The sequence below is a fragment of the Seriola lalandi genome, unplaced genomic scaffold, assembly GCF_002814215.2.
Source record: "Seriola lalandi dorsalis isolate HSWRI2012SDOR001 ecotype SW California unplaced genomic scaffold, Sedor1 jcf7180002055004, whole genome shotgun sequence".
In the NCBI taxonomy this organism is placed as follows: Eukaryota; Metazoa; Chordata; class Actinopteri; order Carangiformes; family Carangidae; genus Seriola; species Seriola lalandi.
Window position 1 is genome coordinate 382,710 of NW_019525548.1, and position 19,473 is coordinate 402,182.

At 44.8% G+C, this 19,473-nt stretch overlaps 1 protein-coding gene across 1 annotated transcript; it reads left to right on the forward strand.

Moving 5' to 3' along the window:
* The first annotated feature begins 4,472 nt into the window (after positions 1-4,472).
* fscn1a (fascin actin-bundling protein 1a) lies at positions 4,473-19,467 on the forward strand. Its single transcript, XM_023397208.2, has 5 exons — positions 4,473-5,597; positions 15,402-15,558; positions 17,321-17,442; positions 18,588-18,755; positions 19,166-19,467. Exons 1-5 carry the CDS (start codon positions 4,757-4,759, stop codon positions 19,372-19,374), a joined length of 1,497 nt encoding a protein of 498 aa, XP_023252976.1. The 5' UTR covers positions 4,473-4,756; the 3' UTR covers positions 19,375-19,467.
* The last annotated feature ends 6 nt before the right edge of the window (positions 19,468-19,473 follow it).

Consider the following 19,473-nt stretch of genomic DNA (forward strand, 5'->3'; position numbering starts at 1 on the left):
TCTCCGTAGCAACCATCCTCAAAGCTCGACTTGAGAACAAAGATAGCTTCCCTCTATGTCCCTCCCCGACCAGGCCTTTGAGTCTCCCGGGGTGAGATCTCTCCAGTGCTGTGTGTGTGTGTGTGTGTGTGTGTGTGTGTGTGTGTGTGTGTGCATTCATATAGGCCTACGTGTGTGTTGCTAATCTCATCAATTTCATCACATATCTGGGTCAAAACCTCTTTAAAAAGATGCATAATCAGAGAGAGAGAGAGCGAGAGAGAGAGAGAAAGAGAGTGAGAGTGAGAGCGAGAGAGAGAGAGAGAGAGAGAGAGAGAGAGAGAGAGAGAGGGTACATGTGTGTTCGGCGTGACAGAGCGTCTCCCTCTCAAACACAAATGAACTTACATTTGCAACAATGGAGGCACCCATCTGGAGGGAAAGATAGGCAAAGAATGAGGGGATATGCAACACACACACACACACACACACACACACACACACACACACTCACACACACACCAGATTGTCCTTCACATTCATCCATTAAATGCAGGTTTAATCACATTGAGCTGGAGTCTCTGGTCGAACAGGAGGCAGGTATTTGTCCATATTTGTTTTGTTTCCAGGCGCCAAGTCAGAAATCTGACCTTCCCTCTTCTAATTACAAGGTGAAGTCAACATCAGTGCTTTTTACAAGCTGGAAACCTGTGATTACGATTACTCCGCTATGACATGAACGCAGCATCACTTCCGACCATTGCTCAATGCAGTTACACCCAAATTTAATGGATACGGTGTCACACTGTTTTAATCCATGATGATGTAAATGCTCACACGTCATTAGCATGGGAACTTTTCCATCTCTGCCACATGATGTAAATGATGCATGTGTGGTGATGCATTCACTTACTGACTATCTATCTATCTATCTATCTATCTATCTATCTATCTATCTATCTATCTATCTATCTATCTATCTATCAGGGACTAGTTTCTCAAAGACAGACTTTGACTGTGTCTTAGATTAAACACAGTCAGTCAGACTTGAGTTAAACTGAGTCTAAATTCATCTGTGCCACAAAGCACTTTAGTTCTTCACTATCTTAAACCGGACTGTGGTACAATGAATTCTGGGTAAATTAAGACAAAAATGGCCGACTGCAGAAAACGTTTGTCTTTTGGAGGAATTCAACAATTACAAAGACGTTTTTAAAAAATTGTTGCCGTCTCTAAAAAGTCTTTCTCTTCTCATTGCTGGTGTCAGTAAACTACAAACTATGAGTCATGTCTCTCCAGTTTTTTGTTGTTGGGTGCTACTGCTCAGTCTTTATTGTTGTGAAACGGTCTGACTTGCATCAGACCGATGAGCAAAATGAAGACCGGGCCAACGCTACAGACCGGTGTGAAATGTCTTTGACTCACAGCGGAACATCTGCGAGCGTTCATCACTGTCTGTTGATCCAACAACAAACCGGAATCAATTATTCATCTGGATCTGCTGCAGCTGGCACACACAGCTTTATTCATGCTGCTGTCGATCAATCCCAAAGAGTCGACTGTTTCCATTTTAGCAACAGTACATGGTCATCATGTGGAAGTCTGCTGCAGAGCTCGCCTGAAATCCTTTCTTTAAAGGAATAGTCAGACGTTTTTGGGAAAGACGCTTATTTACTTTTTTTGGCGAGACTTAGACGAGAAGATCGATACCACTCTCATACCTGTCTGTTCAATATAAAGGTGGAGCCAGCAGCTGCTTAGCTTAGCTTAGCTTAGCTTAGCATAAAGAGGGTGGATATACCACTTGCCCGGCTCTGTGCAAATATTACATCTTGCTTGTTTAATCCGAACAAAAACTAAAGTGTAAAAACAATAACTTGTAGTTTTACTAAAAGTTGCATGTTGGACGTAATTTTTTACTTTTTTTAAAAAAAAACTGTCATTTATTTATGACAATTTAAAAAAAACATGAGTTTGTTCTGTCCTCTGTTTGATGTGGCGTATTAAAATAGCTGCATCACTTCCCCCGACAGGAACATTAAAATTTCAGAGCCAGTGCATATTTTCAAAATGAAACAGCATAAAATATAAAATGAAATATTGTGTTTTAAGTCACACACTGTTTTTAAAAAAGGGTTTCTGGTTCCTCTGTATGTTTCCTTCAAGTCCAGCTCGGTGTGTATGATAACCTCAAAGAATTCTTAAACAAGAGTGAAAGTTGAACAGATTTGGGAGATAATAACAAACTTAGTTCTGTTTGAGTCTGTTTTTAAAAACAATTGTATTTACAGTATGTCTGAAAATCTAATATTTCCTGAAGGTCTGCATAGAATAAAAATATCAATCATCGTCACTAAGTTTGGATATTCCTGATCGGATGTAAAGGCAGCATCACACAGTGTTAAAGGTCACTGATACACATATTTGTCACAGAGCAGGAATCTGAATGTTTGACCACATCTTTACATTTATTCCTTTTACAATCGAGCTTTTGTAACTCGGGCTGATAAAAACAAACATGAGAAGGCAAAAAAAAATATCCGGACAAGTCTGGTGATTTTATTAGATCGTGATTCTGGAGCTGAAACGACACTGAGAATTGATTTGTTTGAAGATGTTCTGTCTGAAGATTGGATTCACCCAGACTGGGGTGGATTACCACTGATTAAATTACACTTTGGGCTCAGATTACTTTGCGTTTGCAAACCCACCAGCATGCAGACACTGAAGCATCGCGTCTCTGTTGTGATTCACTTTCATTTACAACAAATGTAAAATGGTATTTTTCTTCAGGCCAAAAATATTCAGGAGGGAGACAGATGTCTGTGGGATTTGGGTTGAAGAGGAAAGTGAATCCCAATTTCTTATGTGTTGTAGTGGTTATGGTGATTTAACAGAGCTAATATTCCCTGAAATGACTCAACAAAACCCTGAAATATTCTGGTGTGTATTAATTTTGTTTGGTATTCACCACGCCCGTGACCTTTGACCACTGAGCCCCAAAATCTAATCAGTTCATCCTTGAGTCCTAGTGAATGTTTGTGGCAACCCAAAAACAATATGCAGTGTCACCGTCGCAGAGGCATAAAAATATAATTCAAACCCTCACTGAATAACAATGAAATCCATCTTCTTTCACTTGTACTGTATATCCACAGAGGTCAAAGGTCAGAGAAGTTTGGTGCGTGGGTACAACATGTGCAACCTGAGCTCTAATCTTCCTTTGCATAGCTGATGTGTGGCCTGTAGACGAGGCGCAGGGATGAACCGCTCTCAGTCCCGTTGCTCACTTTGCCTAAAGACACAGCGAACGCTGAGCGGCGTCCACGCTGGAGTGAGTAACAACACTCATGTCATTTCACTGGGAGGGAAATGAGATATGAGCGACTTCTGCTTTGACCTTCGTGTACTTGTATATGCAACATGTGTGTGTGTGTGTGTTTGGTGACTGAGAAGATGCCAGCATGATCTGTTTGGCCTCTTTGTTTCCTGCCCTCTCATGTGCGTGTTCAGGCCATGAATAGTTCTTTGTGAGTGGACACTCCCAACCCGTCCTCATGATTTGAATGCTGAGTCCATCTGATGATCAGTGAGTCGGACACAGAGAGATGAGAGTAATATGTGGTTGACGTTTACCTAAGGCGACCAGATTTCTGAAAAGGATGTGATTTTATCTATTAAATAAAAAAGGGGGACAGTCCTGGTTTCATGTATTTTGACCATGGTAACTGTTGCACTATGATAAACTATGGTGAGGGACGACTCCCTTCCTTTGAGACAGTTATGAAGTCAGATTGTATATCCATTCCAACATTATTTTAATTCCTTAAGTCTGTACCCACCAATTAAAAACATCAAAAGCATTTTTCATAAAAGTATTCTTGTGAATATTGTCATGTGAAGTCCATTACAGACTGTCGGGCAACTTCTTCTTCTTCACTTCTTCCAACATAAACATTTTTGTAAATTTCAGCTGGGAGGCCTTTGGGTATGTTTGTTTTCATTAGTTTACTTCCTGGTTATGAACTCCTAACCAATGAGTGACCCAGCTAATCCCTTCTCTGCCTATAGACGACAGAAAAAAAGAAGGAAAAAGCAGATTGGATAACTCTACTTTGATGGTTTTAGCTTCATTTCTGAAGCTAGCAGCAAATGTTAGCGAAAACAAGCGCAACGCTAGATGTCTGTTTTTAATTCACAATTAAAAACAGGGACATTCCCAGGGAAACAGGGACTTCTGAAATATATTCCCCATATATCAAAGTGAGTACAGGGACTATGGAGGTTAAAGGAGCCTACTCAACTGTCTCCTTACTTGTTTTCTTTTTAACGCACTTCCTCTGAGTTCCTGTTTGTGCCCCCCTCCTCTCCTCATGCTCTTTCAGTCTAAATCATCTCACTTTACCAAAACTCACCACAGACTCTTCTTCTGGGGGGGCGTGGCCTGCAGCGCAACGTCACTGATGGTTATATAGGCTGCAGCTGTGTAGCGGCGGGCTCGCGCTGCTGAGACAAGGCAGAGCACTGAGGACCGGCGGCGGCGCGCGCTCACAGACTCCCACTCAGCCATACACACACACACACACACACACACACACACACACACATACATACACACACACTCCCCAAACAAAGAGAAGCACGCGAGGCAGCACAGCATCCCACCCTTTCAGCCGCGAGCTCAGTCACTTGCAGAACCGCCCCCCCTCCCCTATAAAAAAAAATCCCTCTCACACAGAACCGGTCCGGTCCGAGGCTCGAGCGCACAGAACCGACAATGACAACTAACGGCGCGTCTAACGGAACCAGCGACATGCTGCAGATCCAGTTCGGTCTGATCAACTGCGGGAACAAATACTTGACGGCGGAGACCTTCGGCTTCAAGATCAACGCGTCCGCCACGAGCATGAAGAAGAAGCAGATCTGGACTCTGGAGCAGAGCGGCGACGACTCCAGCGGGAACGTGTTCCACCTCAAGTCACATCTGGGCCGGTACATCGCCGCCGACAAGGACGGGAACGTTACCGGAGACAGTGAGACCCCGGGCCCGGAGTGCCGGTTCATCATCACCGCCCATGACGACGGCCGCTGGTCCCTGCAGTCCGAACCGCACGGGCGCTACCTGGGCGGAACCGAGGACCGGATCATCTGCTTCGCCCAAACCGCCTCCGTGGCGGAGAAATGGAGCGTGCACATCGCCATGCACCCGCAGGTGAACATCTTCAGCCTGACGCGCAAGCGGTACGCGCACCTGAGCAGCAAGGTGGACGAGATTGCCATCGACCGGGACGTCCCGTGGGGGGTGGACTCCATGATCACGCTGGTGTTCCGCGAGCAGCGCTACCACCTGCAGACCTCCGACAACCGCTTCCTGAGGAACGACGGCGCGCTGGTCGCCACCACGGACAAGAGCACGGGGTACACGCTGGAGTTCCGCTCCGGTAAGGTGGCCTTCAGGGACTGTAGCGGCAAGTACCTCGCGCCCTCCGGGCCCTCCGGTACCATGAAGTCCGGCAAGAGCGCGCGCGTGGGCAAGGATGAGCTGTTCGTGCTGGAGCAGAGCCACCCGCAGGTCGTGCTCACCGCGGCCAACGAGAGGAACGTCTCCACCCGGCAAGGTGGGTGCGTTGGTCCTGTGTGTGTGTGTGTGTGTGTGTGTGTGTGTGTGTGTGTGTGTGTGTGTGTGTGTGTGTGTGTGTGTATCTCATCCCTTGGTAGAGGAAGGGTTAAAGTGATGGAATGTCAGATTGCATCTCCCCTCACACACACACACACACACACACAGTGATGGCCTATATATTCACACACAACACAGGCCTGAGTGTATTTGTACATGCTAAACACTGGCATTTTTTCCCAGAGTGCATCAGCACTGAAGGCCTGTGATGTCATATGTATGGTATAGATCTGGTTTTTCCCGCTCTGGACACACACATGTAAACAGAACAGGAGAGCTGATAATTGAGTGTTGTCCATGTTGGCGTGTAACAAAGAAGTGAACCAGTGCTCTGCCCTGTTGAGACACACACACACACACACACACACACACACACACACACAGCTCCATGTGCACTTGTGCCAGCATTCAAATGTAAAACAGCCTTAAACTGGCGCGAGGCAGACCTGGCACAAAGCAGAACAACCCCACAGTTAAAGCAGAGTAAGGATACAACACACACACACACACACACACACACACACACACACACACACACAGAGTAAAATCCTCCCTAAAATGACTAAACTCCTTGAATCCATCAGATACTTTGCACCTTTACCATCAGGTGAGTTTAATATCTGACACCTGGAGTTCCTGTTGGTCAGAACTTCATTAACCCATCACCATCGACACTGATGAAATATTTAACTGGACCTGAATCTTCTCTTTACTGTCGTCACGCAGCTCTGACGCCATCACAACCCAAAACTAGAACTCTGAGTGTTTTCCTCCTGCAGCTGTGAGATCGACCTGCTGACTGAAGCTGCTTTTTTATTCTTTATTCTTTTAGTCAGATTAGATTTGTGTGTGTGTGTGTGTGTGTGTGTGTGTTAAATATGTCCATGTGTGTCTGGTTTTCAGCTGTTCATGTGGGCAGAGATACAAGCTTCCCCCCCTCCCACCTTCTTCCTTCCTTCCTTCCTTCCTTCCTCCTTCACCCCCGCTTCATTTATTCCACTTCTCCCTGACTGTCTCCTCCTTTCACCTCCTCCCTCATTGTTCATCCCTTCTTCACTTCAACATCTCTGTCACCATTTCCTCAGGCGCTCCTCTCTCTCCCATCCTCCCGTCATCGCTTGCAGCCTCCTCCTCACCCCCCCCCCCCCCCCCCCCCCCCCCCCCCCCCCCCCCCTCCCCCACTCCTCCCTGCGACTCCAGCCTTCGGGCCTAGCTGCTGTGTGTCGGAGCTCGTTATCAGTTGATTGGTGTCTAAACGAAGGAGAAGCTTTTGTCTCCAAGTGTGAACACGTGCTTGAATTTGCTGCCTTGAAAGATGCTGAGTTGAAATCTGATCTGAAAACACCTTGGACAGATCATGAGTGTGATTTAGAGCCGAGGAGACGCTGCGTCTGTAATGAATGATGGGAGAGAAATAATTGATGCTCTGTAAGCCTGTGTTCAGTCTGTGGTCAGGAGGATCGCGCTGGTGAGGATACCGTGCGGTCTAGTGGTTCTGCTTCCTCTTTTCAGAAGGTCTGATCTGTGATCTATCTTCTTATTTTCCTCTGCTGTCTCTCTGTCACACCCTCAGCCTGTTTACCTGTCAGACGGAGATTTATTCACCTCTCTCTCCTCCTCCTCCCACAGGGACGTTCGGTGTCTCACTACTGCGTTTTCATTTTAACCCTCTGACTCATCTAAAGTCGCCTTTTTTAAAAGGTTGCATATCCCATAATGCCCAAGTGTTTTGTGTCACAATGTTCAGAACGATCTCGGCTCTTTCTGTAACGAGGCCCCTTGTTGACTCTGTGCAAATTTGCATTTGGCCCAAATGCTGAAAAACTGAAGCCTGGTTTTTGAAATTCTCCAAATTACTGACGTGGATGAACTGAAACGGGTTTAGCAAAGTCTTCGGTTCATTAAAAACATAAAGCAATACATGAGTGACATAGAAGATAAATGTTAAATAAAAGTGTTGTCTGTCACTCTGCTTTAACCAGATTTCAGAGAACAACAGTACAATCTCGCAAGAATAAGAAAAGGAAAGTGGAGCTTCTACAGATTTTAACACCATGTTTTTACGCTGTTATCGCGATATCGATATTAATAGAAACATCCGTCCACCTCAGAGGGTTAAAACAGTGTTTTCAAAAAATAACAGCTGTTAGCAAAGACAACAAGGTCAGTAACACTTGTAATTCATTATCCATGTTGCTTTCACCACCGGTGGTCCATGCTGATGAGAGCCAATCAGGAGCGGCCGTCTCGGTTTTCGCCCGTCCAGACGACAACACGGCGCCAGAGTTTTCAGAGCTCGAAAACGCCTCAGACTCAAAATGGAGGCTCCAGTCCTGATGTCGGATAAAAATCTGTGTTTTAAAAACCCGGCAATGTTAAATGCTGTTAATGCTAAATGCATTGGAATTAGATGATGACTTCCTCTGTAATGAGAGCATGAGTTAGAATTCATTAATCCCCAAGTAACATAAATGGATTGCTGCCTGTTCCAACATTTTCCTAAATCAGATTATGTCCTTTTTTTATAGCAGAGGGTGCAGTTCAGTGAAGGCGACATCCTGCTCACACGAGCTCGGTGCAGAACTACAGAGGACATTACTGTTATTATTTATGGTTTACCTCTGAATACACAAGGTAAAAAGCCCCATTAGAATATGTTTAAGCATCTTAAACTTAAAACTGGCTCAACGTTTTACCAAGTAACAGCCGACATGTCCGCCGCCGCTCGCAGTGCGTTATAGACTGTAGATGTTAAATTAGAGTTAACACTAGCGTCAGACTGGTACTGGATATTGATATTGGATTGGTTATGGATGAGAAAGTTGTATCAGTGCCCCAGGAGTTGGGTACTAGTCTAATGCCTTGCTCAGGGACACGTGTGCAGGTCGGATGCTCTCATTGGGCGGTTGACCCCGTGTCCTCGCTGCCCTCTGCCATCCTCCATAATGAGCAGGAGGTCTGGATCTGCAGAGGAAGCCCGTGTTCAACCCGCCGACAACTGGATCATTGTGATGTGGATTAAAAGTTGAGTGGAATTAAACCAGCTCCAGATGTTTTTCGAACCGACAGATGCTGGTAGCCGCTCTCCGCAGGGGCTGTTCGCCCCGGCGGGCCGCGAGCCAAGATGGTGGTCGGAGTCGGCTGGCTTCCATTAGCGGCCTGCAGGTTTGTGACGTGTGCAAAGCTCAAGTGGGTCAGTCAGCAGCTTTTGTGACTCGCATTTAATTGTGGTTGATGAAGTTTGTTCTCGGACTCAGTGAATCCAGTTCAGACGTCCTTCGTTAAACGGAGCCGTGATCGGTCGAGTTTGTTGGGAATGCTGAGATTCTTATTCCCTTAATAAGATTCTTATTATTTTGGATTTCTGCCTCCCCCACACCTCAACAACGGAGCCGGTTAATACAGATATCACCCTGAGAGATGGGAGCGATGCCACAACCGCCAAAAAGACAAGAGCCGTGTTGTGCAAAAAAACTTTAACTTAAAGTCACCCTGATTGACTACATCATCACCCCCCCCCCGTGGCTTCATCTGACCTACATCGGAGTAAATATGAAATATTGAAATGATTCGAACAATAGTGGCTCTGATGTTTGAGGCTCGTTGCAGTTTATGATGAATTATGTGTTTGTTTTTGTTGTTGCAAAGAAATCACAAGGAATTCATTTTTGAACAGTCACTGCAATGCTGCCAGAAACTTTTAACTCCTCACAGCCATTTATTTCTTCGTTACTCCAACTCCATCGTCTTTATCTATTTATTTAAACTTCTTGGTTCACCATTATCTGAAAAGGAGGCCATTAAGTTTTACATTTCTTCATTGCACCAGTTCCCTGAAGTATTTAGTTTTGTCATGTTTATTTTCCACCTGACAAATATTAGATGAATAATCACATCCATGTTTCTGTTTCCTGCTCTTAAAGATCCATAAATTCCCTGAGAGGCTGTTTAACGACCCCTCGTATGAACTGAGACACGATTATCAGTCAGTTAGCCTGGAGCTCAATGGCCCATTAAGTGGCCCGTGCTGAATCTGAACTGTGGGTGAAGACTAAACGCCGGTTTGTCTTTAGCTAAATGGATGAGGGCCCATCACATCCTGTTGGCTCACGGCGTGACCACCGAGCGCCGACCGCTCTCTGTAGCTGACCGTCCTCCGGGCCGCTGGCTGTAGGGACCCGAGGTGGAGGCGGGAATCCTGCAGGGTGTCATTGTTCTTTTCAGTTTCCTAATTGTGGCGAGGTATTTGGAGTGTGACTCCTGTTGGGACCAGGCTGTTTTTATGTCGGATAGTCACTCAACTGATTCCACTGAATTCCTGATCAGCATCTGATTCTACGGCAGTAAACCCTTGAATGTTTTCTGGCTGCTTCCTGTGACTAAGCTCCTGTTGTTTACAAGACTTGGTATGATTGTATGAAGCTCCTGCACGGCCTGTAAAACCAGCAGCAAAGCCTCATGAAAAGGTTTAAAATGCCAAGAGACTCTGAAAGCAGCAGTTTGAGATTGTGGGAAATATGCTTATTTGTTTTGTTGCTGAGAGTTAAATGTCTGTTTGATATAAAGCTGCAGCTGCTAGATGGTTAGCTTAGCTTAGCATAAAGACTGGAAACGGAGGGGAACAGCTGGCCTTGCTCTGCCTCTGTACAGAAGCCAAAGTGTGAAAACAATAACTGGTTTTACGTGGGGGTTATGTGACTTCCTGAGTTTATGTTGATCACAAAGTCATTGCCAAGAAATAGTCAATGTGAAAACCACGAATCATTGTTTTTACACTGTTTGGTTTTTGTGTTAATTACTGACCTTTTTAAAGCTGCTTGTATTTGTTACCTTTTAGCCATTTCCCCCTGTTTTCAGCCTTTATGCTAAGCTAAGCTAACCCGCCACATTTGGCATACAGATATGAAAAATAAATATTTCCAAAAATAAAAAGTTAAACTAAACCATTTAACAGCGGATCTTGTGTGGGATACAGATGTGAAAACAGCTGCCGCTCTGTGTTCAGATTCCAGTGGGTGACCAACTCAAACTGATTTTTGTTTTTTGCTGACTCCAGTTCAAAAGTGTTGAAAATCAGTCATCCTGTGAAATCAGGGTTAAAATCTGTCTCTGCATCAGGCAAAGGAGACAAAAAAAATAACGTTGCTCCATGTTGTGTCTGGCTGCGATTCAGCCCTGACACCCTTTTCTGTATCCTTCACCCCCCCACCGGCAGGAAATGAGACATGAGCCACACAGCTCCGACCTCGACTGTGTGTGTGTGTGTGTGTGTGTGTGTGTGTGTGTGTGGATCCCTGCAGGGTGAAGGGTGATGGTTTGTTCCCAGTACAACCCACTCGTCCTTGGTCGTGGTCCATGGTTGTGACAGAGTGTGTGCGTGTGCTGATGCTCTTAATGTTTGTGTGTGTTGGTTTTGTGCCAGGAGATTCTGCCTCACGTCGCCGCTCCTTCTTTTTAATGTCGTCTGCTTTATTACAGGTTAGGCTTCAGCCGGTCTCCAGTGTGTCGTTCTGCTCTGGGTGTGTCTCCACGTTAATGCCCTCGAACTCACAGTCCGACTGTATTTGAAAAACAGAATCAATTTGATAAAAGATCTGGGTCATCCCCGGGAACAATGCTGCCTCTGACCTCATTTAAATCATTTATTTTACCCTCATGTGCATCAACTCTTTGTCTTGCGTTATGTTTCCACCCTTCACACCAAGTCGACTGTAGAGGATGAATGAAGGATGAATATTTACACTTGAAAGTTATACTTAGAATCGCCTTAATTAAATCACAGAAAGTATTTCCATCTGATTTTAAATGGCTTTCTTTCAGCATTAAGCAATGTCTTGGGTCAACTTAATTAACTGGGGTTTGAGCAACTTAATTCAAAGTAGTTGGACCAATCCTATTAGATTAAGTGAAACTTAACATTAGTGAATAAGTTGAATCAACTCAAGTAAATTGTATTAAACCAACTTAAGTAGATTTAGTTGGATCCAACCCTTGTAAATAAGTGGAATTGGCCCTAATTAATTAAGTTTAACCAACAGAATTGCTTAATGTTTAAACTAAGACATTTAATTATGTGGAAATACTTTTCATGTTTTTCTTAAATTCATCCAAAGAGTAATTTTTGTGAGTGTAGAGGAAGTGGGAGTATTGATGTGGTGTGTGTTTATACTGTATGAGCAGTCAGCACAGTGCTCAGTGTGTAGGCTGGCTGTGTGTGTGTGTGTGTGTGTGTGTGTGTGTGTGTGTGTGTGTGTGTGTGTGTGTTTGGACCAGAACAAAGGTCGATGATCTGGCTCTCTGTTTGTGCCCCAGCTGGTCGCCTCCTCAGTCAGGCCTGCTGAACAATAGCACACACACAAACACACACACAATTGCGCTTGATACAACTGCGTGCGTTCACAGCCGACCTCTGGTGCTGGCTCACAGTAACCGAGGCCAACAATCTGTGCCTGCCGCCATCAGGCTGAAGGTGGTGGGCGGGGACGGGCAGAAAGATGGATGGGTTGTTTTTCAGGAGCACGAGTGTGTGTCTGTCGGGTTCTGGTTTGGTTTTGGTGTGGATTCAACATGTGTGTTCACTCCTCTTGGTGTGGTCATGGCTGAGTGTACCCTCCTCCTCCTCCTCCTCCTCCTCCTCCTCCTCCTCTGCCCCTGTGATCTTCAGACGGATCAGAATATAGACGTATCTGGGTGTAATGATAAACTCACCGTCTCTCTAAGCTCCTCAGGGCCGGTGTTTTGTCTCTGTCACTTTTTGTATTTTTACCTTGTGTGTGCACCCACCAGTGTTGTTCTTTCCTTGTGATAACTTGTGACCAGTTTCAAGGTGTGTGTGTGTGCGTGTGTGTGTGTGTGTGTGTGTGTGTGTGTGTGTGTGGAACGAGCAGAACACTTCCTCCTGATGCAGCAGACAGATGAACCAAACATCGTCCTGTTTCCTCCAAAACATGTTATTCACAAGAATCAATAACCCCTTTGACAGCACCTGAATGTCTCGCCCGCATAAATTCAAATTTCTGGGGAATAATTTATTCAAACCATGTCGGAGCTGGAGCGACTAGTTTTACACAGCTCCCAGTAAATCATGTAAACTGTGCGTTTTGTTAGTTTCCTGGTGTTTTTCATATAGTGAAATTCACGCTGGTTTTACAGGGTGACGATGGAGTTTCACCACTGCAGGTTTTGGAGAGTTTAATTATTCATACCTTTTCATTTTATTTAGATTTTTGATTCTACAATTCATGTAAGCACAGATAATGTAAAAGTTGGGTTTTTATAAGAACATATTGTGGTTCTGTATATTTTAAAATTTGCCAGTTTCTTGCCGTAAAATATTTAGTGTTTAATTTAAATTTTTTATTGAGAGACAAATGGAGCGCAGCATCGATTTGTTAAAATGAATGAGTCAGTAGCTCTGAGAGTTTCTCAGCGATAAATTAATAAAAATGATTAGAAATATTTTTGCCACATAACGACGCCCATAAAACAGGTACTTGACGTTTTTACACTTGGTTTCTGTTTGAATCAAACAAACAAGATAACGTTTAGAATTAATGAGCTTTTAGAGGTGTTGCTAGGCAGATTTTGTTACCTTTTGGACAGAGCCGGGCTAGCTGTTTCCCCCTGTTTCCAGTCTTTGTGCTAAGCTAAGCTAACTGGCAGCTAGCTGTAGTTTGATATTTACGGTACAGACGTGAGAGTGGTGTCAATCTTCTCATTTAACTCTCGGCAAGAATGTGAATCAGGCCATTTTCCATTTTTCCTGCACTTGATTTTTGAATTATTAAAACAAAAATCTTTTTTTTGTGCAGCATCGATGAAAGTAAATCAGATATAAATGTTCAAAATGAGCTGATAACTTCTTAAAACCAAGTTCATGCTGTTGATTTTTGTCGTTTATAAGTCCCAGTCCTTCATTAACAGACTGGTAACACTGGGACCTTCAGGTCTTTCTAATCACAGATTATTTTCCCTCTGACTTTGTGTGTAGCGTTTTGGAATGAGCTCATTCGTGTCGAAGGTGAGTCAGTAATTCCTCGTGGGTCGAGGCGTCCTGCAGATGGTTGTTCTCCCGCCACAACGCCACAGAAATAAATGGGCTTTCCTGTGCTACTGTACTCTGTGTGTGTGTGTGTGTGTGTGGCGGGGATTAGACGGCAGTTCAGTGATGTGACTGATGATCGTGCAGGCGAGCAGAGTCTGACCCTCTTTTCGCCTCATCTTTTTTCCCCTCCTCTCGTCTGATGTTTTCCTTTTTAAAACCCTCGTTGTCTGTCGCAGCTAAACTTACATTTCATCTTCCCCCCCACCCCCACCCCACCCCACCCTTTCTCCGCCATGTGGTTCCCATTATGCTCAGTTATATTTTCCTCCTCCATCATCCGTGTGTGTGTGTGTGCGCTCTCTCATGTGTGTCCGCACATATTTCTGCAGAAACTCAATCTGTCCGCAGAGGCCAGAGTTCCTACGTCGACTTTAGCGGCCACTCGACAGGAAAGGAGTAATGCATTTCTTTCTTTCTTTCTTTTTCTTTCTTTTCTTACTTTCTTTTCCAGACACAAAATGTGAGCATTAAATTCTCGAGGTTCTAAAACCGTATGAAATATTTTGTTGTAATGGGACGCCGTGTGTGAAAGTACTGTTACGGACTGTATGGAAATTATTAGATCGTGGGGACGACATCTTTAAACATAAGAACTGAATTGATTAATATTCCCTTTCGACCCTTTTCTTGACTTAGAGAGAAACCGCTGCACACCACATGTCAAATATAATGTGTAATGAAAACAGAACAAACATTATCTCTGATTCTGCATCAGTTTAAAAACAAAACTGTGTCACACATGAAAAGGGAGGGAGCGCATGAGTGTGTTGGTTTATTTTCTCAAACACGTCTTTCTTTCTCCGTCGCTCTGCACACATTTACACAGCTCTCCAACAGACAGTCCATCTCTCTCTCTCTCTCTCCGTCCAGCCCTCTGGCTATAGGTCCATCCACGCCATGACTTCATCATATACAATAGCTCGCATTGTGCTCCATGAGGTGTGTGTGTGTGTGTGTGTGTGTGTGTGTCTGGAGGGTTGTGTATGTGTCTTATCCTATAGTTGACTCATGTTTGTTTACCTCTTTGTTGCTCTTAAGTGCCTGAGTGGTTGATGTGTTTTTAATGAGGTCTGGTGTCTGTATAGAAACACATCCAACATCTGTTTAAATGAAGCTTCCTGTGAATAATTTCAGAGGTTTATCTTCAGCACTTTCCTTTGGCACTACTATTTTTTCAACCACTGAACTACTGTATTCCTACGCACAAGCGCACCTACAGAGCGCGCTGCATTACGCCGCTTTCTGATTCACTGAGTCACAGTTTTTCTTCAGTTTCTCAGGTCTATCTATCGCTCATCGTCGACGCCAGTGAGTCCTGTGGTTATATGAGTTCAGGGTTTTGTGGCCATTCACCATGACGACTAATCCTTTGAACTATAGCCGGGTCTGTCTGGACAGATGTGTGTGTGTGTGTGTGCAGCTGTGTGAAATCCTTCACTAATCCAAGCTGTCCGATTTTGCTCATTTAATGCGTCTGATCCTGACCAGGAGGTGTGTGTGTGTGTGTGTGTGTGTGTGTGTGTGTGTGTGTGTGTGTCTCTGCATCTGGACTGTTGGTGTTTAATGGTCACCTTCTGCATTGGACCCACCAGTTAGTTTTTTATACTAACCCCTCCTCTTCAACTGTCTGCCCCTGCTCAGGTATGGACCTGTCAGCCAATCAGGACGAGGAAGGTGACCAGGAAGTGTTCCAGGTGGAGATTTGCCGCGAAAACAGGAAGTGTGCGTTTCGGACCGCTGCTGGGAAATACTGGACCCTCACTGCTAACGGCGGCCTGCAGTGCACCGCATCCACCAAGTAAGAATCACACACACACACCTGTGTGTGTGTGCGTTAATCACAGACAACCTGATACTGGTCTGTCACAGTTCTTAATCTGTAGTCCTGTTCTGTAATTTGAGATGTGACATGGTTTAGGAGTTTTGCGCGTGTGTGTGTGTGTGTGTGTGTGTGTGTGTGTGTGTGGGAGGTGTGAAGTGAAGCGAGAGTGATCTCATGTCATGGCAGTGGCATGTTGCAGGAGATTAAGTGCGTTTGTATGAAGCCTCGACCTGTCGGGAGTAATTCTCTTTAATGTGCAGGAGTTCTGTCCAACCTGAGCGCTGCCTGTTAACCCCTGACCTTTTGACCTTTGACCCTGTGCTCCTGCTTGATTTCCCCATGAGCATCCCCAGACAGTTTCAGGAGTAGAAGCTGAAGCAGCTTTTCATAAAGGCGACTCTATAAGAGAGAGTTCCTGTATTTGTGTCAAAAATGACTTTTATTTTGAAAATCTCTGTTTTTTATTGCAAAGATTAGTATGGGTGAAAAGAAGCTGTAGATTTAAATAAACAGGAGTGATAACAATAATCTGACCCCTTTTAAAGTGGAAAGTTTTATATCAGTTTTTTAAAAACAACAAATACATAAATTTCTTCAAACTTCTTCAGACAGATATTTCAGAATATACATTAACTGCTGACATGGACTTCCTGTTTGTTACCAATTTGACAGACTCAAAGTAACGTTCAAGATCAATTAGAAACAACCTAAAAGAGGGAACTGATTTAAGAAATTTCGTCTTATGGATATGAAAAGTCCCCTGTAAAATCAGGAGGTTAATAATATTGCAGGAATTGTTTTCCTTACATTCAAAACAAGTGAAAATAAAAAGAACTTTAAAGGTCTTTGCAGAATGTAACACAGTATGAGCAACTGCAGAACAAATGAACTGTGCCTCCTTGTTCAGTCTTACTTGAAATGTTTGTTGGATACTTTTATTTTATAAAATATTTTCAGATGTGTTTCTTCAACTTTGCTTGTGATGCAGAATCTAAAAGGAACAAGCCGCTTTGCGCCAATAAATATCTGTAAAATGATGTCGAGTTATTTTCCTCGTGTTGTAGAGACTTTTTTTCTCACGTTTTTGGTGCATTCTTTGCTCATGATGTCAACACCATAAATATAAAGCGTGGATGTGGGTCGAGGAGCCTCACGCTGCTTTTTAAAGCTTTTCATTAATTGTATTAAGCCATGCATGTGTCCTGAGTTAACGCTGACGCTGACGCCACTCCATTTTTTAAGATAAGACGGATCAGACGGTCGTGGACGCTGAGGGGTCACACCGCAGAGCGCTCTGCAGGACGTTCACCACATTCCTCCTTCACATTCTTGAGCTTTGACTCTGTTCCCTCCGCACAGATTAGACCACAGAAATGTTTTCTCTCACCGAGTCCTCTCGTGGTTTTAGGAAAACGATTTGGAGAATGATTCAGAGCTTCTCTAATAGAGGAAAAAAAAAAAAGGAGTTTTAGATCCAGGGATGTTAAAGCTACGCTAGAAAATAAAACCTGACTCTGTGCCAAGGTAAAGGATTAAACAAGCGACTTGATTCAAATGAATCAAAGACGACAAGCTTATCCCTCCACCCTGAGCCTGCGTATCCACTTACCCCACAATTACTTAAGCTCTTGATAAAACATCTGGGTGCAGGTTTGTGAGCAACAGGAGATCTAAGTGTGAATATGTGTTTACCTGCCATGTAAATGTAATTATCCGTCTTCTCTTTCTCTCTCTGTAGGTCAGCTAATTGCTACTTTGACATCGAGTGGCGTGGGAAGAGGCTGACCCTCCGGGCCGCCAACGGGAAATATGTTGCCGCCAAGAAGAACGGCCAGCTAGCAGCCACCATGGACTCCGCAGGTCGGTGTGATTTTGGCGATCCAGCCGTTCAGGCGGTGACACGTTGCTAAGTGATTTTACTTTGCAGCAGCGACGGGCGGGAACTTCAGCAGAGCGAGAGTGAATTAAATCACAGCTGTTCCAGTTGTTTCTGGGCTTCAAAGGCTTCAGCGAGAATGTAACTGTTTACTTCGTCCTTTTGGGATTTAGCTGTGTTGCTTTTTGTTTGTTCCCTTTCTGTGTTTATTTTTAAGCTCGTCATGGCGACTGGAAACATGATGAGTGTGCAGAGTCACTGCGGAGATCGCACCCAAGTATCAAACCACAAAAAAAGGGTTTTTACTAATTGTGTGCAACAGATGAAAGTTTCCTAACGATGCTAAACAAAATCACACTGCGACGGTCATGGACACGTTTAGCCCAATAACATCACAGTTAAAACAGTTGGAGGCTTATTCTTTGGACCTTTTTTATTTATTTATAGAAGCAGTTGCCAGGCAACCAGCTGACCAAGAAATAGTCTGCCACGTAACAAACTGTAATACGGCAAATTGTCTTGTTTACACTCTGAAAACAGAAAAAACAAACCATCAAAATATAATGACGTAATGAGTGAGCTACAGAGGTGCTCGTATGTTGGGTAGAGCCAGGCCAGCTGTTTCCATCTGTTTAAAGCCCTAAGCTAAGCTAAGCTTAGCTAAGCTAAGCTAACCAGCTGCTGGCTGTAGCCTTACATATTTACATGTATATACATGTGACTGGTATCAAAGACAGTAAATGGCTCATGTACAGCACCTTTTCCTGCACCGATGATGCAGCGAGGGCATTTTAGGGTTCGGCATCTTGCCCAAGGACACTTCCAAACGTGGCCCGTTCCCACCAACACAGTGTCACTCGTCTTGCACAGATGTTGTAAGAAAGGCGAAGCGAAGGCTTTGCAGAGAATTTGATCGTTACAGAAACTGCATTAGTTTCTGCGAGTCAGAGTCGGCAAGAAGATCAGTGGGTGCAGTTTCTGACACAAGCTGCTGTGTGCAGATGTTTTCTTACTGAGACACATTAGAAGACAGCACTCGAACACATCGCTCTCGCAATTATTTCAGCATACAGTGAAACTAACTGACCAAAGCTCCAGTGAACATGTTGCATGGTTTGTCTGCCTCCAGGTGAGACCGAGGAGTTCATCATGAAGCTGATTAACCGCCCGATCATCGTGCTGCGCGGGGAGCACGGCTTCATCGGCTGCAGGAAGGTGACGGGGACGCTGGACTCCAACCGCTCCTCCTACGACTACTTCACCCTGGAGTTCAGAGACGGAGCCTACAGCCTGCAAGGTCGGTTTTCATCCAGACTCACCGAGCCGCAGGACGCCGGCTGTAGTCTGATATGAACCTGCAGCAGCAGCTAGAAAATGGCTCCTGCCTGTCAAAGCTCGTGGAGGGAGGTTGCAGCTGCTGCTGCAGGCTTATAAGGGATTAAATCATTTATTCTTTTTAAGGGATTCTCATTATGGATTTACTCATTAATCATGCGTTGGTGCCAAATAGAGGGATTTTCATACGGATGATTTCACTGCTTTTGCATTATGTAATTCAAATGAAGCAAATTGAAACCAAACCTTTTGTTCCCTCCTTCATTTTCTCACCCATCCCCCACCGACACACGATACCTCCATCACACTCATTTCTCTCCCTCTCTAATCCATCCTTTCCTCCTCTTGTTTCCTCCCCTCCTCCTCCTGCAGACTCCACGGGTAAATACTGGATGGTTGGGAACGAGCAGTCGGTGGTGAGCAGCAGCGACACGCCCGTCGACTTCCTCTTCGAGTTCTGCGACTACAACAAGCTGGCGGTCCGCCACGGCGCCGACGGCAAGTACCTGCGCGGCGACCACGCCGGCGTGCTGAAGGCCAACGCTGACGACCTGGAGACCGCCACACTCTGGGAATACTGAGGGGAAACCATGGCAACGGGGGGATGCGGTCGCCCACTGCTGCGATGCTAATGAATGAATGAGTGAATGGAGTGTGGCGACGCAGCATGGCGGCACTAC